Source organism: Meles meles, chromosome 2 (assembly GCF_922984935.1).
Source record: "Meles meles chromosome 2, mMelMel3.1 paternal haplotype, whole genome shotgun sequence".
NCBI lineage: Eukaryota > Metazoa > Chordata > Mammalia > Carnivora > Mustelidae > Meles > Meles meles.
The window spans coordinates 24,420,686-24,444,030 of NC_060067.1; the positions used below are offsets into that span (position 1 = coordinate 24,420,686).

The window sequence follows — 23,345 nt, forward strand, 5'->3', positions numbered from 1 at the left end:
GCTTTATCAAAGCCAAAAGCCAGCCAGTGAGAAGAATGCTGGCAAGATGGAGTTATAATATTATGGAGTATAAGCACAGAAATAACATTTCTTCATCTTCGCCATGTTCTTTTGGTGAGAAGTATGTCACAGTTCCCACCCATAATCAAGGAGAGGGGACTGTGGAAGGATTTGAATACCAGAATGTGAAGATCATTCAAGGTCATCAAATACTTTGCCACAGTATTTCTTCATGTATAAAAAGTTCTCTCTTCCTTTGGAAATACCAGAGAAAATGGACAGCAGACTAGAAAGAAAAGAGTTAATGTATTACAACTTCTGGAAAAGAAGCAAATAAAATATCAAAGTTAATTTACAAGGAAAACAAGGTTAACTTTTTAGAAAGAAACTATAATTAGAATTTAAAATATGGAAAAGTTCCTAGCTTCTTCTAACATTTAGCCTGGGAGTAAGAACCCCGTGAAGCTACATGGTTGAAAAGAGAAGCGTGTTCACCTGGAGGTCTTAAAGGCCTATATAGAAAAACAAAACAGTATTTGTGCATGATGTGAATTGGTTTGGTTTGCCTTCTGTAGTCATCAGAGAATTTTCCATGACTTACGAGTTTACTTCATTAATATTTGATATATGTGTTCCAAATTGATTTTTTATTAAGCATCTCAGGATAATTTTGAGGGTAGAGGATGTATCCTGTTTATTGAAGTATGTAGTACTGCTAGTGCTGAGAAGTGAGGATAAAGTAGGCCACTTTGTTCTAGTCTTTGAAACTAATTGTCTGGTTATCATAGAGCTCCTAACAATTGCATTGTTGAAAATGCTATTTATCAATTTCACATACACATATTAAAATGTACAACTATGTTAATAGGTTTTCTATTTTTTTAATAGGATCCAAATGAAGATACAGAATGGAATGAAATTTTAAGAGATTTTGGCATTCTTCCTCCAAAAGAAGAGCCAAAGGATGAAATTGAAGAAATGGTTTTACGTTTACAGAAAGAAGCAATGGGTACAGTTATGCAGTTAGTGGGCTGGATAGAGATAGTATAGTGAAAGTGTATTTCATAAACTTGGAGAAAGAACATTAGAAATCCCACCCATACTTTTAAAATTAGGGTGCTGACACATAAAATTTTTAATTGATCAGTCAAATGTCATATGCTAGTTAATAACAGAGCTGTAATGTCCTGGTATCTAACCTAATGAGACTTTTTTCTGCCATATTCCTTCACCTCGTGATTATCTTCTATTTTGATCATGTATGTAGTGTGTTTCATTTGTCAAGATTTTTAAGTACTTGGGAAATCTGAATTTATGGGGTCTAATTGATGTTCACATCTACTTTAAATGTAGGTTGGTAGTTCTGTGAATTTGGAGGGAAATTCACACTTTAAACAAAGCTGAAACAGTCAGCTAGAAAATAGATTTATATATTGGAGAACCTGCAACATTAAAGATATTCTTTATCTCCATTTATGTATACATTGTTTTTTCTAGCCATGTGATTATAAAGTAAAAAATGGTTTTTAAATAATTCAGTTTCCTAAAATTTATTTTGTTTTAGTTAAACCATATGAAAAGATGACTCTTGCACAGTTGAAGGAAGCTGAAGATGAATTTGACGAAGAAGATATGAGAGCTATTGAAATATATAGGTACAGTGATTTATTTGGGCAACTTATGAGTTTTTGAATGGAAAAGTATAAGGATGAAACAAAAAAAAACCCTGATTTTTCCTACGGAATAGATTTTTTTAAAAAAACAAAATGAGTTTTTAAGAACATTTTAGGGTTTTTTTTTAAGATTTTATTCCTTTATTTAAGAGAAAGAGAGAGCACAAGCAGGAGGGTCAAGGGAGCCTGATTTGTGGGGGGGAGGCTTGATCCAAAGACCCCAGGATCATGACCCAAGCTGAACACAGATGCTTAACTGACTGAGCCACGCGGCTGCCCCAGGAACATTTTAGTTTTTTGTCCTTTTTTTTTAAAGTAAGCCTTACACCCAACATGAGCTTGAACTCACAACCCCAAGATCAAAAGTCACATGCTCTACCAACTGAACTGGTCAGGTGTCCTTTTAAGAACATTTTAAAATCAACTCACTTTATATAAGATGGAAATTTTTTTCTTGCATATTTTTGCCCTTGCTTAAGTAAAAAAAAACTATCCAATGATATACAGTGGAACTTCATCAAGTTACATTTAAGTTAAGTGGAAAATATAAGTGGAAAATAAGTAAAGTGAAAAATAAAAGACCAACAGGAGCCACAGTTTTCCATCTAAGATAATGTCTATCATATAATAAATAATGAAATTCCAGTCATAAATACTTTCAGAAATTAGAACAGATATATATATTTTTCAGCTTATCCTGAATGTCACAGAAAAATACCTCTTATGAACATAGGCACAAAATTTTTAAACAAAATATTAGCAAATTAGATCCAGCAATTAAAAAAGAACAATGCATCCTGATCAAGTGGGATTAGCCCCAAGAATGCTTTGTTTTAGGGGAGACTGGGTGCCTCAGTTGTTAAGTCTCTGCCTTCAGCACAGGTCATGATCCCAGGCCTGGGATCAAGCACCACATTGAGATCCCTGCTCAGTAGGGAGTCTGCTTTTCCCTATCCCACTCCCCCTGCTTGTGTTCTCTTTCTCACTCTTTCTGTCAAATAAATAAAATCTTAAAAAAAAAAAAAAGAATGGTTTGTTTCAACATGAAAATGAAAAAAAAACAACAACCCCAACAACAGTGAATTGGATTAGAAGCAGCAATAGTCTGGTAGCAATGAGTGTACCTAGCTCTTTGCTCTTGTTTTATAAATGCTATTCTTTAATAACAGGAATCTTTGTTCCTTGGAGAACACTGTGTGAGTTGAGTAATTAAAATATGAGTCTGGAGCATCTTGTGGTACCAGAAAGTAAAGAAATGCTAAAGAAAACAAGCATTTTAAAGGTATAGGAGCCAAACTAAAGATCAGAAAATGGCCATAGTTGGAACAACTTGAACAACAAAATAAATACTTATAACACTGAATGACAAAATAAATATCCAGAATTCCCTAGTGACATAAATAACTTGATATGTGAAAAAATTCAGAGAAAGTAACACCTCTTTCTCACTGAAAATTCCAGTATAAAAGTGTTAGATGGAATAAGAAAATAGAAAAATCATTGTCAAGGGCACCTGGGTGGCTTAGTTGGTTGAGTGTCTGCCTTTGGCTCAGGTCATGATCTCAGGGTCCTGGAATCGAGTCTCACATCAGGCTCCCTGCTCAGTGAGGAGTCTGTTTCTCACTCTGTCTCTCTTTCTGCCCCTTCCCTCCTCTGCTTGTGTTCTCACTCTCGCTCCCACTCTCAAAATCTTAAAAAAAAAAAAAATCACCATCAGAATACCAGAGTAATAATTCCCCATGGGGCAGGCCTGTTGACAGATGCTGAAATAAGTGGGGAAGTTTAAATAGAAGGATACTTTCATAATCTCAAAGTTTCTCCCCCAAAATATTTAGTAATTATAAGGGAGGAAGTAGTAAGTCTACAGTGTAGAGTTTTGGCAGACCCCATTTTATGGAAGTGACCAAGGTTAACATCACCAATAATATATATTGACATCAGGTAACTCCTGATATGACACACTGAGGAGGATACATTGCCTATGTAGTGTCCTTGTCAATAATTCATAATCTCTGTCAAATTATAAAAATACATGAGAGAAACCCAGATTTGAGAGACTTTCATAAAAACAACTGACTAAGCTGACATCAGGAAAGAAGGCAGAGTAGAAAGCTCCAGGAAGACATATGTCCACCTAGATAACTATTGTACCGCAGAAATCATCTCAAGCTACAGCTTTGGAACTCTGGAGTCTGTTTGAATACTTGCAGCTTCCAAGATAAGGTTTAGCTGGTAAGTTGTATTTAGTATAGGTTGATTTCAGTCCTCAGTGTGGTGTTAGCTATCCCTCATCCCCAGCCCCACGGTAGGCAACCCTGTTTGGACAGCAGCCTGTGTTTCTGGCACAGCTTGCTGGAGCCAGAGTGGACAATAAAGACTCTGCCCTCAATATCATTTGATGTTCTGATTATGAATTGTTGCTTTGGAATGTGGAGGTATAGGCACAAAGAGTGGTTGCCATGGTATCAAGTTTTACTGGCTCAGGTAGCTTCCAGAGGATTTAAAGGAGCCATATCTGTTCACTTGTTTGTTTGTTTTTTGGGCATTCAAGAACTACTATATAAATGAGGGAATTTAGAAAGGCTTGGGAAAGATGAAAGCTCAGAAAAGACCAGAGATGACCTTAGTGCTTTTACATCAGTCTGATCCCTGGCACAGAGACACTATTCGATAAGAAATCATAGGAGGCAGGGGTCTGATTTCTAGAGTTACCACATTATAAGAATCCAGTGTTCTTTTCAACAACAACAAAAAAATCACAAGACATACAAAGAAACAGAAAATTATGGCCCATTCAAGGAAGAAAATAAATTGATACAATGTATACCCGAGGAAGCCCAGATGTCAAACTTATTAGACAAAGACGTTAAACCAATTAAGTTAAAGTTGCTTAAAGAGCTAAAGGAAGACATGGACAAAGACAGGAAAGGATCATATGAATAAAGTGAGAATAGCAATAAAGAGACAAATTATAAAACAATGAAAAATATATTCTGAAAATAAAAAGTACAATAAAAATTGAAGTGAGAGATATATAAGGACTTCAAAAGCAGATTTGAACAAGCTGAAAAAAAAATAAGCAAATTTGAAGATAAGACAATTGAAATTATTGAGTCTGAGGAAGAGAAGGTAAAAGAATGAAGAAAAGTGAACAGAGCCAATTAGGCTCTGTTCACTAATTGGCCTTACGATACACTGAGTGAGCCAATTTATAAGTGTGAGAATCTCAGCAGAAGAGAAAGGACTAGAGAGCATATTTGAAGAAATAATGTCTGAAAGCTTCCCAAATTTGAGAAGAGACATAAGTCTGTAAAACCAAGATGCTCAATGAATTTCAGGTAGGATAAACTCAAAGAGACCTACAAACAGATACGTTGTAATCAGCTATGAAAAAATAAAAACAGAAACTTGAGTTCAGTGAGAGAGAAGCGACTTGTTACATATGAGAGACCGTTAATAAAACTGTCAGTGTCCCTGGGGCTAATAATACATTATATGTTTATAAAAAAAATTTAAAAAGTATAAAAATAAAAACAAAAAACTGTCAGTGTCTCATCAGAAATCTTGGAGGCCAGAAGTCAGCCAGTTGATACATTGTAAGTGCTACAAAACAACAACACACACAACTGTCAACCGAGAATTCTTCATTTGGCAAAACTATGCTAAAAGAATGAAGGAGAAATGGAGAGATTCCTAGATAGAAGTTAAGTGAGTTTGTTACTCTTAGAATTGCCCTAAAAAATCAGCTAAAGGAGTCCTGCAGGCTGAAATTAAAGGGCACTAGACAGTAACTCAAAGCCTTTGGAAGAAGTAAGTAGCATAGGTAAAGGGAAGTACACAAGTAAATAGAAAAGAATTACTCAACTTTGGTTCCTAACTCTATTTTTACCTGTATGATTTAAAAGGTAAATATATAAAACAATAGCTCTAAGTTGATGTTAATGGACAGACAGTACATAAGAATGTAGGTTGTAACAATAACAGTATAAAAGGGGAAGGAGGAAGTGTATACCAGCAGAGTGTTTGTGTGATTCTGAAATTAAGTTGGTATTATTCACAGTAGGTTGTTATATTAATTTTAATCTTTAAGGTAAGCACAAAGAAAAAACTAAAAGAATAAAGAACAGAAAAGATGCAAATTAAAATGGCACATTATAAAAATCAACTAAATACAAAAAGAAACAGTGATGGGAGAATTGAGGGGGAAAGTCACATAAGGAAAGCAAAAAAAGAGTTAAATGGCAGAGGTTAGTCTGAAAGAGGGATCTTCATGGGTGGGGGCAGCCTAATTCCTTATCGGGTTGTTTTGCTTGTGGCTGTGTCATACAGCTGGCAGTATGTTTTTCAAGATGTATATCTTTTTGACATGAGTGCCTCAGCAATCAAGAGCTTAATGTCAGGCACTTACACGAAAATTAAAAAGTGTCACGTCAGGCACTTAACACTGCATAGTTTAAGTGTATTTTAAATTAGTCCCGCTGATCTCCAATTAAGAGCAGAAGTTGGCAAAATGAATACAAAGAAACATAATCCATGTTCTGAAAACCAAAGATATCTTGAGAAAGGACAAAGTTGGAGGACTCAAACGTCCTGATTTTAAAACTTACTATAAAGTGACAGTAATCTAAATAACATAGCAATGACCTAAGGCTAGACATACGGACCAACAGAATAGAATAGGAAACCTAGAAAGAAACCTTCCTATATACAGTCAAATGATTTTCAACAAGGTGCCAAGACCATTTGATCTTTTCAACAAATGGTGCTGAGAAAACTGGATTTCCACATGTAGAACAAAGTTGGACTCCTACCGCATATCATAAAAATTTATCGAAAAATAAAGTGAATCAAAAACCTAAAAGACCTAAATATAAGAATTACATTTAAAAGATTCTAAATGTATGAATTAAAACTCTAAAATTCTTTGAAGAAAACATGGAAGGGGAGTAGTGTCCATGGCATTGAATTTGGCAATGATTTCTTGGAAATGACACAAAAGCACAGGCAACAAAAGAAAAAATAGATAAAGTTTAAAACTTCCGTGCAAAGGACGCTGTCAAGAGAGTGAAAAGATAACCCACAGGATGGGAGAAAATATTTGCAAATTATATATATGATATGGGATTACTAACCGGAACATATAAAGAATTCCTAGAACTCAACGACAAAAGAAGATAACCCAGTTTAAAAACATGCAAAGGACTCAAATAGACATTTCTCCAAAGCAGAAATGCAAATGGAAAATAAGTACATGAAAAGATGATCAACTTAATTAGTCATTAGGGAAATGCATGTCAAAACCATGAGATTCCACTTCATTCTCACTAGGGTGCTTACGATAAAGAATACAATAAGAGTTGGTGAGCATGTGGAGAAACTGGAACCCTCAGAAATAGCTTGTGGGAATATAAAATGGTGCACTGCTTTGAAAAACAGTCTGGAATTTCTTCAAATGTTAAACATAGAATTATCATATGATCCAGAAATTACTCTGAGGTAGATATATATACAAAACATGTACATGTACATGAATGTTCAGAGCAGCATTATTTGTGATCGTCAAAAAAGTACAAAGAATGTGAATGTCCATCAACTAACTGGGTAGTAGATAAAGTGTGGTGTACCTGTACAATGGAATTTTATTTAGCCATGCACAGGATTGTGATACTGACACATGCTACATCATTGAACCTTGAGAATACTATGCTACATGAAAGTAACCAGTGACAGAAGGCCACATTTTTATATGATTCATTTTTGCAAAATGTCCCAGCATCGGAAAATCTATAGAGACAGAAAGGAGATTATCAATTAGTAAAGCCTATGACAGGGGAATAGGGAATAACTACAGATTAGATTTTTAATAAAAATATTCTAGAATCAGATAGTGGTGATGGATGCACAACTTTCTGAATATTTTAAAAATCACTGAATTGGGGGCACCTGGGTGGCGCAGTCCATTGCGTGTCTGACTCTTGACTTCAGCTCAGATCATAGCCTTAGTGTCGAGAGTTGGAACCTCACCTCAGGGCCTGCTTTGTGTTCAGCAGGGAATCTGCTTCTCCATCACCCTCTCCCTCTGCCCCTTCCCCTGCTCCCTTTTCCTCTCTCTCTTTCTCTCTTTAAAATCAATCAATCAAAAATTTTTAAAAAGTCACTAACCTAAACTCTAAACAGTTGAATTTTATTGCTAGGAAAAAGGACGGATGGAAAGGAATCTGTAGATTAAATGAGACTTAAGAGATATAACAACCATTTTTATAAATCTAATTTGGATCCACATTTGAATGAATGAACTTTTAAAAATGGATACAGTACTCAGTACCACTGAACACTTGAAAATGGTTAAATGGTAAATTTTATGGATATTTTATGTAATTTTAGAATAGGATTATTTGAATAATATCTGAATATATCAAGGAATTTATTGTTTTAGGTGTGATTGTGCCATGTGAATTAAATTTTTTAAAGTATCCTCATCTTTTGGAGATACGTAATGAAATATTTTCAGATGAAATTACATGATGTCTTACATTTGTTTCAGAATAGTTCTTGAGATGGGAAGTTAATGGGGGTGGAGATGCAAGGAGATTGGCCATGCATACATCTGGAATCTCTTTACCTTTGTGTATGTTAGTAGTGTCCATATAATAAAGTTTAAAAGTGCTCATTCCTGAGACCAGCACCAAGAGGTAATATTCAGTAAATTTGGGTTGGATCTCAGGAATATGCCCATCTGTGGAAACCACTATGCCTAAGTGATTATCATATAGGATGTCCACATGTCTTAACTTGAAAAGCATTGCTATAGACCAGTCTCACTTGTAAAACATAGATGCTAAAACCTTAAATACCATATTGGCAAATAAAACAGTATATTAACATAATCACCTAGAGTGAATAATTAGTTTGTTCAAGGAATGCAAAGATTGTTCAAGGATAGCAATGGTATTGATGTAATCATTTGTGTCAGCAGAATTTATTGAGTTGATTAATGCTGTTGTAACAGACAACTACAGGATCTCAATGGTTTTAGGCAGGACAGTTCCTCACCCACAGATGGTGCGTGTCCTGCAGTTCTCCTGAGCAGCTCTCCTTTGGGTGATGACTAGGGATCTGGGCTGTTTTCATTAGGTTCTCTTCATCATGTCAGAATCCTTTCCCTCCAGGCTTGGGGACTAGGGAGATAATGTGAGTGACAGCAAAGGACATTTCAGGGGTGAGTCACGGAAATGCACATATCACTTTCACTCCTGTTGGCCATAATCCAAGCTCCTAGGCCTAATCTAATTGCAAGGGAAGCTGGCCAATGTAGTCTTCCCATGAGCGCTGGAAGAGGAAGCTATACCAGTGACCACCCAGCCAGTCTCTGCCCTAGAGATTAAAGAGAGATAACTCTGTGTGGAAGTTTTCCCACTCCCATATTCCATATTAAAAGTCCAACTCTAATTGCCACCAACTTATGGTATTACTTTCGTATCTCTGTTGTCACTTAAAAGGAAGAAGGAACATGTAACTTTTCAAGTTATTAACAAAGGAAAATTCTGTAGTCATCCTGATAGTGGTGATTTTTTTTTTTAAAGATTTTTAATCTATTTATTTGTCAGAGAGAGAGAGAACGTGCACAGGCAGACAGAATGCCAGGCAGAGGCAGAAGCAGGCTCCCTGCTGAGCAAGGAGCCCGATGTGGGACTTGATCCCAGGACCTGGGATCATGACCTGAGCCGAAGGCAGCCGCTCAACCAACTGAGCCACCCAGGCTTCCCCTGATAGTGGTGATTTAAAGTAAATTCCTTATTATAGCCAAAACAACAAAAAATTTTAGGTCTTTTATTTTTTTAAGATTTTATTATTTATTTATTTATTTGAGAGAGAGAGAGCAAGTGAGCAAGCAGGGGAGGAGGAGAAGAAGCGGGCTCCTTGCTGAGCAGGGAGCCTGATGTGGGGCTCCATCTCAGGCTCCTGAGATCATGACCTGAGCCAAAAGCAAACTTTTAACCAACTGAGCCACCCAGGTGCCCCTTAAGAATTTTTTTTTTTTTTTAGCCTTTTTGTTTGTTTGTTTGTTTGTTTTTATTTGACAGAGAGAAATCACAACTAGACAGAGAGGCAGGCAGAGAGAGAGGAGGAAGCAGGCTCCCTGCGGAGCACAGAGCCCGATGTGGGGCTTGATTCCAGGACCCCGGGATCATGACCTGAGCCGAAGGCAGAGGCTTTAACCCACTGAGCCACCCAGGCGCCCCCCTTAAGAATTTTTTTAAAGCAGTTTTATATTCACAGCAAAACTGAGTGGAAGAATAAATAAAAATTAAAAAAAAAACAAAACTGAGTGGAAGATACAGAGATTTCCAAAATACCTCCTGCCCCAGCACATGCATAGTCTCCCCCATCATCAACATCTCCCACGAGAGTGATAGATGTACTATAATTGATGATCCCACATTGATACATCATAATCACCCAAAGTCCAAAGTGTACATTACAGTTCATCCTTAGTGTTGTGTTTTCTATGAGCTTGGACAAAAGCAGGACATGTACCCATCATTATGGTATCATACAAAGTATTTTCACTGCCTTAAAAATTTTTATGTCTGCCCATTTGCCAGCCTCCCCACCTCCTGCCAATCCCTGGCAACCACTGATCTCTTTACTGTCTCTGTAGTCTTGCCTTTTCCAGCTATATTTGTCATATAGCTGGGGTCATACAGCATGTAGCCTTCTCAGATTGGCTTCTTTCACTTAGTAATATGCATTTAAGGTTCTTCTGTGTGTTTTCATGGCTTGATGGCTCATTTCTTTTTAGCACTGACTAATACTACATTATCTGGATGTACCGCAGTGTATCCATTCACTTGCTGAAGGACACTTGATTGCTTCCAAATTTTGGCAATGATAAACATTAGAGCTACTGTAAACACCAGTGTGCATGTTTTTGTGTAGACATAGTTTTCACTCCTTTGCATAAATACCATGGATGATAGGGTATGAGTATGTTTAATTATATAAGAAACTGCCAACTGTCTTCCAAAAGGTATACATTTTATATTCCCACTGCAATGAATGAGAGTTCCTGTTATCCCACATCCTCTCAATTATTCGGCGTCAGTGTTCTGGATTTTGGCCCTTTTAATAGATACATAGCTGTCTCTTACTATTTCAGTTTACATTTCCCTGATGACACATGTGTAGAGCGTCTTTTCATACAGTTATTTGTCATCAATATATTCTTTGGTGAGTTATCTGTTAAGGTCTTTGGCCCATTTTCAAAGCACATTGTTTGCTTTCTTAATGTTGAGGTTTTAGTGTTCTTTGTATATTTTGGATAATAGTTCTTTTATCAGATGTGTCTTCTGCAAATATTTTCTTCCAGTCTTTGCGAAGGAGCTAGGTCCCTAGAGACAACAGTTGCTGCAGTGGCTTTCTGATCCCCAGTGTAGGCTGACAGTAGGACACATTGAAACAGTAGTTCCAGATTCCCCAGTTTCTGGATTGCAAGCAGAGAAAGCTATTCCCCTGGCAGACCAGTTTTCAGTGTTGTTTTGGGAGTCATTCCTGGTAGCTCAGCCTAGAATCTTTATTTTTACACCTAGGGGGTAAAGCGCTTAACACCCCCCCCCCCAGATTAAGCCTGTTTATAATGGCTGGAGGGCTTTCTGGTTTTGTGACTGAATCCCAACTGATAATGATTGCTAGGTGAAAAATGCTGGCCATTGAACACTATGTCCCTTTCTGATGACAGAAACAACCTGGGTGTTTGTGAATATCCCTGCCCAATCCACTGAAATAACAAAGAAAAATGAGGAGAAGGTGGGGGAGTAGAGGAGGAAGAGAAGTAGTTGACAGCCAGGCTATTAAATAGGCTGTGGTCCCATCATTGCAACCGAAGCCTTTTGAAATTTTCAGTAGATACAGCTGGTGAGATCAAATTGGAGGAATTAATGATAGTGACGCTAAATACTCATAGTGAACAAATAGGGCTCCCAAGAGATTTTTGGAGTAACCGTAAATTCTGAATATCTGGGTCAATAGAAAAATTGAAGGACCTCAGTTTGAAAGTTGTGAAAAGGCCCTAGGTTCGTATTCCTATTCTTGGCATTCTCTAGGCTTCATTTTGCTTGGCTTACTCATTATGTAAAGTGGGTGGTTTTACCTGACACATTTCTAATAGATGAAATAAGGACAGAGTGTTCTAAAATATACCCAGGATTTTGTATTTATTCAGGTATGGTCATGCCAATGGAACAGGAGATAATTGCCATTGCAAAGATAGGTTATTACTCAGTTCTCAAGAGCAGCGGGCATGCGCTGCAACTCCAGGCCATAGAAGGAGGCACCAGAGCTGGCAAAGAGGCAGGAGTGAGGTGATAGTATGGACCCAGCACTTCACTGTGATTTCCGTGGAAAAGGCAAGCCACACAGGCTGAGCAGATTTAGGATTGGCTAATCTGTAGGATTTTGTCAGGCTCAGGGCTGTAGGAGCTGTCCCCAGTTGTCTGACTCTTGGCACAGGCATGCTTAGGGAATAGGAATAGTGACTCAGGCCAATAAAGGAGGTGGTTGAGGGATTGGGCTCTGGATTGGTTGGTTTGCTTTTAAGCAATGTGTTCTGCAGTGGTTACTTGCTATCTTTAGAAATTACCTAGTCCTGGGAGAAGCAGTCCCTCCAGGATCAGCAAGGTCCCAGATGCCAGAGCATCAATACAGAAAATAAGAAAACAGGGGGCCTGGCTGGCTCAGTCAGTAGAGCACATGACTCTTGATTCTGGGGTTATGAGTTTGAGCCCCATGTTGGGCATAGAGATTACTTAAAAAATTTTTTTAATTATGCAGAACATAAGAAAATATAGTTAATACACAGAGAAAGAATGGATCATGTACTCCCAGATAACTTAGAGATATAGAATCAGTAACTTTTCAGAAACTTGCGGATGTGTCAGAAACCATTTGAATGTGCTTCATAAATCTAAGCATTCAACAACTAAATCAAAACATGCACTTTTTAAAAAAGATTTTTATTTATTTATTTGACAGAGAAAGAGAGCGCAAGTAGGCGAAGCGGTAGGCAGAGGGAGAAGGAGAAGCAGGCTCCCCACCAAGCAGGGAGACTGATGTGGGGCTCGATCCCAGGACTCTGGGATCATGACCTGAGCAGAAGGCAGATGCTTAACCCACTGAGCCAACCAGGCGCCCAAAACACACAAATTTTGAGAGTTGCTTAACAAAGTTTCAAAGTTCTCTATGGATGACAAATTTCACTAGGTAACACGTACTGAATGCTCTCTGTGTGCTCAGCACCATCGTAAAACATCTACATGGAATATCTCATTTAATCCCCAACACTCTTATGTAAGTACGTCTTAATATGATTCCCATTCACAGTTGGGGAACTGAAGTTTAGAGAGATTAAATAACTTGTCCGAGTTCATGCTACTCCCAAGTGGGAGCTGGCATTTAAACTCAGTTTAGTCTCACTTTACAGTAATCACTCTTCTCTATTATTTCTCTTCCTACAATAAAAGTGTAACAAGTAATTATACATATTTGCAAAGGTTTTAGACTGAAGGTCAGTGTAGCATGATAGTTAAGAGCATGTGAACAGGATAATAGTACTATCTTGATAAAGTTAAATTGGTTAATGTAATACACTTAAAACAGTGCTTGGAAACATGGTAAGCACTCAGTAAATGTCGGCTATTTTTAATGTATATTCCTTAATGAGTGTTTAACCTGTGTATGAGAATTCGTTGGCTCATTGTCTAAATAAACTCTCTATAGCTGTGATTAAGACCTAGTCTTAAATAAAAATAAGTTTAAAAGGCAATAGTTAACTCTTTAGTCTTTGCAATACCTGTAACACAAATGCCCATGTGAAAAGAGAAATTGGGGGGTGCCTGGGTGGCTCAGTCGGTTAAGTGTCTGCCTTCAGCTCATGTCATGATCCCAGGGTTCTGGGATGAGCCCTTGTCTGGCTCCCTGCTCAGCTTCTCCATCTCCTTCTGCCTCTCCCTGCTTCTCCATCTCCTTCTGCCTCTCCCTGCAGCTTGTACGCTCGCTCTCTCTCAAATAAATAAATAAATAAATACAATATCTTAAAAAAGGGAAAAAAAGAAAAGAAAATTTGGTTTTATAATACCATTAATAGTTATTCTACCATTCTTTAAAAGTGTTTGATAGGTACTAGCATCACATTCATTGCCCTATATTGTTACTATATATAGGGATGGCCTGAAGACTATAACAATTTCCTTTTTCAATTTCATTTTTTTAATCAGAGAACAGCGGTTACAGGAATGGAAAGCTCTTAGGAAAAAACAAAAATTTGGGGAATTAAGAGAAATTTCTGGAAATCAGTATGTGAATGAAGTCACAAATGCAGAAAAAGATGTATCAGTTATAATTCATTTATACAGATCAAGGTAATTACCATAACATTTTTGTGAAGTGTTAATAATATACTACTAATATTTTAAGATATTTATGTCTGGTTTTGAGGTTTTATAAAGCATATAACAAAGCCTATTCAAGAAAAGAAAACATATATAATATTAAAAAACAGAATCAAACCAAGTAAATTTGAAGATCTAATTGGTTTTATTAAGTGATTAATGAATCAGGCAGCATCCTATCCAGCAGGTGGAGGGGAATTGCAAGGAGTTGTACAAAATGGAAGGTTTTTATAGCAGGGAGGGTGGGACAGGAAGTAATTAGTAAAAGAAAAGAAAGGATTATTTCAGGCGAAGTGACTTTCTCCTAGGGGGAACAGGAGGGGTTTTTAATTAGATGGATCACCTCATCTTCCTTTGGGGAATGAAGAGCTCATGTAATAGATGACCTTATTTGGTACTGACCGGAAAATTCCAGATATCACTCCTGGAGAGGTTGAAACTGTAATTAAGTCTTTGCTGTCCTGGGGGGCAAGTGATTCCACCTTGGGCCTGTGGCTTTCTTTTTAATATAAACATACATGTATGTAGAGAATAATGGGCTTCAGGGATTTAGGTATTTTATTATGTTTCCATGTCTAATTTAAAGAACTTGTCACACTTTTTAGGAGAATAGCATTCTTTCAAGGCACCTGACTGGCTCAGTCAGAAAGCATTCAGTGCTTGATCTCAGGGTTGTGAGTTTGAGCCTCATGTTGGGTGTAGAGATTACTTAAATAAATACACTTAAAAAAAAAAAGAAAAAACACTTTTGGGCAGTTAATTTTTTTAATTTATTATGGAAAATTTCAAAATACAGAAAAGTAGAAAGAATGATAAAATGAACACCCTGAAGGCCAGCTGGGTAGATTCAAAAATGAACATTTTCCCACTTTTGTATGTTTTTATTTACATGTAGGTGCGTGCATGTGTATTTTTTGCAGAATCAGTTCAAAGTAAATTATATACAGCATAAACCTTTCTTCCTGAGTACTTCAGCATGCACCTTCAAAATATAAGGGTATTTTTCTATATAGCCATAATGCTGTTTTCTCACCTAACAAAATTACTAATAATTCCAAAATTAATAATAATTGACAAAGGATCCAGTCAAGGGTCATGCAGTGCATTTGGATATATCATGTCTTTTAAGTCTCTTTTAACAGAACAATTCCCTTGTACTCCCCTATGCTCCTAAATCAATTAATTTATAGTGCCTACTTGTACTAAGTACCCAAATGTCCCCTGACCTACCAACCTGGTATACAGTAACTGGGTCAAGTGGACTTTCCCCAACTCTGTGCCACAGAGACACTGCTAGCTCCCAGAGTTTCACAGATCTCTCCCGCATTAGGTCCCTGCTACTCTGCCTGGCTCCAAGCCAGTCCAGGAACAGAGGCCACACGAGTTTCCCTCATTGTCTTCATCTCGTTCTTTGAATAAAAAATTTCTTCTCTCTGCAGGTCCTCACAGAAACTCTGCACAGAGCAATTTATGCAAATTAGAGCCCTGCTGTTTACCAGCTTACCAGTTCGTGCACAAATTTTGGGAGGACGCCATGTCCCATTAAAGAAGACATTACTGTAATTGTAACTAAAATGCTTAGTAATTAATTTTTGAGTAGCTGAAAGCCTTAAAAAGAATCATTTCCCACTTTTCCCGTACCACTTAGCTGGTTAAACCAATTCATAAATGATGCTGATTTTGGTTCCTCACCAGGAAGTATGAGGCACACTGACATTTACAATAGTGGGATCTCCGTGTGAGAAATGTTACATACTGAAGTGGTTCACTGAGTATCTTTTCTGGGACCCAGTAGGATTAGCAGAATGGATGCTGGTTCTGAATGCCCATACCACAGCATAAAATTACTTTACTTTGATGGTTATTTCTAGATAAATGATTAGATTGGACAAATAATTTTCAAAAATTCATGAAAGAGATCAAATATGTTACAGTTTCAGCTGGGTTGTTTCACACTCTCATTTCCTCTGGTGCAATCAAAGAATAAGCATCTTTTAAATAATATTTTAAGTATTTGTGACCCTAGAAGATTTTTTGAGGGGCAGTCAGTCTAAGATAGTTACCTAAAATGTTCATTTCTCTTGACATTAAGATAATGCATTAATGTGTTGGTATAAAACACACATTTTAAGGAAATTAATCTATAATCAAATTAATAATAAAACAAAAAAATTACTTATGTGACAAATAGTCCTTAGAAAACTCCAGTTGTTTTTTTTTTTTTTAAGATTTATTTATTTATCTGACAGAGACACAGTGAGAGAGGAACACAAATGGGGGAGTAAGAGAGGGAGAAGCAGGCCTCCCGCTGAGCAGGCCGCCTGATGTGGGGCTCCATCCCAGGACCCTGGGATCAGGACCTGAGCCGAAGGCAGATGCCCAATGACTGAGCCACCCAGGTGCCCCAAATGTCTAGTTTTTAATAATGGATTGACTCATAACTTTCCATATTGTAAAGTAGAGTGTAACTGCTAAATATATTTGTATATTTCTAGCTGCCTTCTATAAATTTTACAGGAACAGAGAGGTTTGTTTTTTTTTTTAAGATTTTATTTATTTGAAAGAGAGAGTGTGTGAGAGCGCACAAGCAGGGGAACTGCAGAGGGAGAGGGAGAAGCAGGCTGTCTGCCAAGCAGGGAGCCTGAGGCAGGGCTCCAACCCAGGACGCAGGATCATGACCTGAGCCCAAGGCAGAGGCTTAATGGACTGAGCCAACCAGGCACCCCAAGAGTTTGTTTTTTAACTAGGTTCCTATGTTCTGTAATTTTAATGTCTTTTTGCCATCAAATTTGCCATTAAAATTATAGAACTGGACCTACTGTTCATCCAAGTGAAGGCTCAGCTTGCCTGTTGTCCCCTAGGGGGCTCTAATCACCCTGGGCCAGCGAGCTTAGTGGCTGAGCTTCAGATCAGCCTTGATTGTTATTTTATTTAGTTATACACCTGTGTCCAAATTCCAGTTTTGGGTTTCTACATCATTCCTATGCCAAATGCATATTTTAAGCCTTGACTACCATAACTAGGCCCTAATCTCATATTCTCATGCAGAGGTCTCCCTTATATTTTACAGTTCTTCTGGGGTTAAATTCTAGCCCCTGATCCCCAACACCAGATTTGTTCCCTTACCACTTGCTGTCAGATGGTCTTCAGGCAACCACTTTCTCCCTGCACATAATCTATTACACCATACTCTTAATTCTACACTTTTTATTATCACCATCAATGTCCACCTACCTTCTGCCATTCACCCCACTTATCCCATAAGTGTGTGTCATTCCACTGACTCAGCTCTCATTCTGACAGTATGATGAAATTCCTTTAAATTAGATATTAGTGGATTCATCTCACCTATTTGAGGAAAACTGAAACTCAGTCAGTTTATGTTATTGCTTTGTGTGGAAAATTGATATTCTAAGTTAGGCAGTACATACTTTTCTAATATTAAAGCTAAAATAAAGCAGTATCTAGATTTGTTGCAGGTTATAATTATGAAAACAAATGATGTTATATATTCTGAAATGTAAGTTAAACATATAATGCATTTAATTAGTTTTTCTTAGTTTCTTGCTCCATAAATTGGTATGTAACATCATCTAGTAGTAAAAGAATTTTTGAGGATTTTATAGATGCTGGAGATGCAAAGGCATATAAAACATCTGTCTATCCCATCAATAGAGAGAGAGAATTAAACTTAAAATCTTTTAGGTGCTAGAGTTGAATTCTATACAGAGTTGCATAGAAGCACTGAAGAGGGAGTAGTAAGTTTTATGCTTGGAGGAAGGAAGTAAGGAACTTTCTACAGAGTATGTAATTCTTGGTCTTGCCTCAAAAAATAAGATTCCCCAAAGAGGAAGTAGACAGGATGCATGGGGTATGTTAGATGGAGTGTCTAGGCATCTTGCTAATAAGACAGCATCTTGCTTTGGATGGCTTTAAGTAATATGGTAGCAGGCAGAGAAGAATGCTGGAGAGAACACAAAAAACCTTGAAAGCTACACTGAGGAGCCCAGACTTTATACTGAAGGCAGTGAGGAGCCATTGAAGGCAGCGCAGTTGTTGCATGGTGAGATTTTCATGCTGAGCTCCCTTTGTCAGCAGGGTCAAGGATGAATTTGGGATACCAGGACTGGAAACAGACCACTTAGGACTATATGAAGCTCAGAAAAGGAAGGAAAGGAGTAAGGTAATGGCGAAAAAGAGGAGAGGTTAGGTATGAGATAAGGAAGTAGAAGCAATATGATTTGATTACCGATTAGATGTTGTAGAGAATAGAGATTTTTGGCCTCAGTGACAACCTAAGAAAATACAGAAGAAATGTATAATATATACAGATATATGTTTTTTTTCTTTGAGGAGGAGGGGAGATGATGTTCATCAATGTTGATATCAGAATGGTAAGATTGCACAGTGAATGTGTCTAGTGTGAGAAGCAGGTCCAGGACACAATCACGAAGAACATCTACATTTGAGTCATAGAAGGAGGAAGTCAAAGAAATAAAAAGGAAATTAATAGAAAGTGTTATCACAGCAGCTCTTCCTGCCCACAGGTCCTGTCCCTGTGCTTTAATAAAGCCACCTTTTTTTTTGCACTGGGGGAGAAAAAAAGTGTTATCACAAAAGCCAAAAAAAGGGAAAACCTTTAAAGAAAGGGAAGGGAAGGGAGCATAGAGATTATTATTTTCCTTTTTATTTGGGCTATGAACAGGAGAGTAGTTATTTGAAGGAGACAGAGTTGGAAGAACTTTTAAAAAAATTTAGTAACTTATATTTATAGAAAGTGGAGAAGATTGAAAAAAGCAGTTAAAGAGATAGCAAAATAACAGAGAAAGGTCCCATGCGAAATGAGTATGAGATAAAGGATTGGCTCTGAAACCGTTTGATGAGGCTGTGAGTAAGAGAGAAAAGGAATTAATTGAAGAATGGGTATTTTTGGAGTCTCGCGATAGCAGAAAGAATTGCAGGTTCTGGTCACACTTCCAATCAAGTTTTTCAAGTTTAGTTATTGTTAGTAATCTCTATACCCAACATGAGGCTCATACTTTTGACTCCAAGATCAAGGGTCATAGGCTCTTCCAATTGAGCCAGTCAGGTGCCCCTTAAATATCTGATGGGGAATAGTTCTGGATAATAGGGAACAGGGTGCTGCATAGAGTGGGATGTCAAAGAAAAGTGGGAGAAGTATGTTAGAGTCAAGAAATTCAAGGAAGTTTGAGATGAGACACTTTGGATGTTATAATCTCATGTGGGAATAAGCCCAAGGTGGTGGAAAGTGTTGGAAACCCTTGTTTCATCTCAGAACTGCCAAAGATTCCCTAGAAGTGCCCTGTCTTGTTTTATTTTTCCTGGGTCCCATAAACTGGGAACTAACTTCATGAAATTGATGCTAGGTCAGATGTAGTTAGCCTTAGTTAGGCATCAAATTCCTACCGTAGCAAGCCTCACTCCCAGGCTATAATTCTGTTTACAATAAATATGGGAGGACTCCATAGTTTATCATTACTAAAGGTAACAATGAAGGATGAGAGTTGATAAACTGTTATATTGAAAGAATATCCAAAGAGGTATACCTGAGTGGCTCAGTTGGTTAAGCTTCTGACTCTTGGTTTCCACCCGGGTCTTGATCTTATGGGTCAAGGGATGGGGCTCTGCACTCAGCAGGGAGTCTGCTTGAAGATTCTCTCCCTCCGCCCCCACCCCCACACTCTCTCTCTGTCAAACAAATAAATTAAAAAAATATATATATCCAAAGGTATATTTTTGTCATAGAGATGTTTCACTTACTCTGTTAGACTGAGATAAGTAGTCTGTTTTTAAAGATATTGTGTACTATTTCTCTTTTTAGCATCCCAATGTGTTTGTTGGTTAACCAGCATCTTAGTCTCCTGGCAAGGAAGTTTCCAGAAACTAAATTTGTTAAAGCCATCGTGAATAGCTGTATTCAACACTACCATGACAATTGTTTGCCAACAATTTTTGTTTATAAAAACGGTCAGATTGAAGGCAAATTCATTGGAATTATAGAATGCGGAGGGATAAATCTCAAGCTAGAAGGTAATGATATTATTTTAAAAATGTTTATTTAAAAAAACAGGTGAAAATTTCCATAAATTAACAAGTACCATGAAAGTTTATTTCCATGAAATATAAGGTGTTTTTCTCTCCCTTCTAGTCTCTTCTTGTATGCCTCCAGATTAATTTTCCTATAATAATACTCTTACTACAACAACGACTTGCTTAAATCCTTAATAGTTCTTTCTGTGAAATAAGTTAAAACTACAGAATCTTCTGCTTGAAAACTTTAGCCTGCCTATCCAACTATATTACTCAGTATTTTCTAGTTTCTGCTCCAGCCAAGCTGTTCTTCAAGCACTACTGCAGAAACTCTTTATTCATTTGTGCCTGTATTCCTTGTCTCATACATTCCCTGTACCCCAAATACCCTAACATTCTTTGTTCTCTCTCCCATACCCTATTCCTCTGTGGTTGTCCTAGGTTTCCATTTCTCTCATTAGGTGATTTTGGATGGATTCATAATCTTGTCTTTCTCTTCTCTACTAAATTTCTATAGCATAGTGTCTCTGCACAATTTCTTTTTCTTTCTTTTTTTTTTTTTTTAAGATTTTATTTATTTATTTGAGAGGCAGGCAGAGAGAGAGGTGGAAGCAGACTCTCCGCCGAGCAGAGAGCCCGACGCAGGGCTTGATCCCAGGACCCTGGGATCACGACCCGAGCTGAAGGCAGAGGCTTTAACCCACTGAGCCACCCAGGCACCCCCAATTTATTTTTCACATATCCACATACTACCTGATTTTGTCAGTTAATCAATTCCCTTTCTTTTCTTTTCATAGCACAATACTTTCTACTTTTAACTTCTTTAATAATATTTACTTGCTAAGCTACTTCTAAGGCCATATCCTTGATCCAGTCATTTCTTGGAATTGCTTTAATCTATATTATTAAAATCTTTTTCTCATACCATCATGTGAAAGCCACTGAACTTCACCCTCTTAATAAAAAAAATTGGTGAATAAGAGTATAAACAATAATATAGCAAACATTCATTGATTACTGTCCCAAAATAACGAGTGTGAACATTTATTCGTTTGCTTGAGCTATTTGTTTGTTGTTCAAATAAACATTACAGATATAGTTGAAGTTACCTATATTGTCATTCCTAGTCCCATTCCCCTTCCTGTCTCCCTACAGTAATCACTAAGATGAATAGTGTATTATCTGGTCCATGTTTTGGGTTTTGTGTGTGTGTGCGTGTTTATATATTTAAACAATTTTTTAAATTGTAAAAGACATATAACATGAAATTTATCATCTTAACCATTTTTATAAAAATGTATAATACAGAATTATTATCTATAGTTACCATGCTGTGCTGTGCATTACATACCCAGGACTTAACCATTTTTAAGTATATAGTTCAGTGTCATTAAGTACATCCACACTGTTGTGCAAGTATCACCACTGTTCACCTCTGTAACTCTTTTCATCTTACATAACTGCAACTCTATACCCACTGAACAATAGCTCCCCATTCCCTTCTCCTCCAGTCTTGGCAACCACCACTCTACTTTCTGCCTCCATGAATTTGACTGCACTCAATACCTCATATAAGTGAATCATACAGTAGTTGTCCTTTTGTGATGGCTTATTTCACTTAGCATAATGTCCTTAAGGTTCATTCATTTTATAGCATCTGTCAGAGTTTCCTTCCTTTTTAAGGCTGAATAATATTCCAGTTTATTTTTGATCCACATTTTGTTTATCCATTCATCTGTCCATGGACACTTGGGTTATTTCTACCTTTTGGCTTTTGTCAATCATGCTGCTATGAACATAGATATACAACTAATCTGTTCTAGTCCAAGTCTTTTGGGTATATATTCAGAAGGAGAATTGTTGGGATCATATATTAATTCTCTTTTAAGTTTTTGAAAAACAGCATACAGTTTTGCATAATGGCTGCCCCGTTTTACACTCCCACCTACCATGTACGGGGGTGCCAATTTCTCTACATCCTCACCAACACTTGTTTTCTCTGTATGTATGTGTTATGTATAGTAACAATCCTAATGTATGTGAGGTGTTTTCCCCACTGATTTTTTTTTTTTTTTAAAGATTTATTTATTTATTTATTTGACAGAGAGATCACAAGTAGGCAGATAGGCAGGCAGAGAGAGAGGAGGAAGCAGGCTCCCCGCGGAGCAGAGAGCCCGACGCGGGGCTCGATCCCAGGACCCCGAGATCACGACCCGAGCCGAAGGCAGCGGCCCAATCCACTGAGCCACCCAGGCGCCCCCCCACTGATTTTTAATGTTTGCTAATGTCACTTTTTCTGGTTCCAAAATTTCTGAAGTCTATACTGTTTGTCTATCCTCGAATCAGTATAGCACTGTTTAGTACTACAGCTTTATAACAATCTAGTTGTCTCTAGCAGTGCAAGTCTTTTTCAAAATTTCATATAAATGTTGGAATTAGTCAACTTACATGAAAAATCCTGTTATTAGAATCATATTTATAGATGAACTTGTTGAAGATTTGATATCCAATAACAATGGATGTTCCAATCCATGAATGAGATATATCTCATCATTTATTTTTTATGTCTTTTGTAATTTTCCTCATGGATGTATATGTTACATTTTGTAACATATTTTGTAATTTTCCTCAGAAGTGTGTTTGTAATTTGCCTCATAAATGTTCTGTTCATCCATACAGTACTTAGGAATAAAATTGACAAAATGATGAATTTATAGAGGGATTGGGGTTTTGGTTATTAGTTCAATTCTTTTGGTTTCTCTTTCAGATATATTTTGGTAATTTGTATTTTTGTTAAAATTTTCCCATTGAAGTTTTCACATGTCTTGTCATAAGTTTCTCATAGTCTTATAGCCATATTAGAATCTTTACTTTGGGGGCGCCCGGGTGGCTCAGTAGATTAAGCTGCTGCCTTCGGCTCAGGTCATGATCTCAGGGTCCTGGGATCGAGCCCCGCATCGAGCCCCGCATCGAGCCCCGCATCGGGCTCTCTGCTCCGCAGGGAGCCTGCTTCCTCCTCTATCTCTGCCTGCCTCTCTGCCTACTTGTGATCTCTCTCTCTGGCAAATAAATAAATAAAATCTTTAAAAAAAAAAAGAATCTTTACTTTGGTTATGTCCCATGTAAATTCCTTATATGAACTGGTTTCTTTCCTTTTGTGATAATTTTTGTTGAG

The 23,345-nt window shown here is 37.3% G+C and overlaps 1 protein-coding gene across 1 annotated transcript in view; it reads left to right on the forward strand.

Moving 5' to 3' along the window:
• The window catches only part of PDCL2 (phosducin like 2), a 28,874-nt gene that overhangs the window by 4,941 nt on the left and 588 nt on the right, over positions 1-23,345 (forward strand). The window contains exons 2-5 of the mRNA XM_045997379.1: positions 889-1,009; positions 1,565-1,655; positions 13,946-14,089; positions 19,962-20,170. Coding sequence (XP_045853335.1) covers positions 889-1,009; positions 1,565-1,655; positions 13,946-14,089; positions 19,962-20,170 — 565 coding nt within the window. The remainder of the gene's footprint in view (positions 1-888; positions 1,010-1,564; positions 1,656-13,945; positions 14,090-19,961; positions 20,171-23,345) is intronic.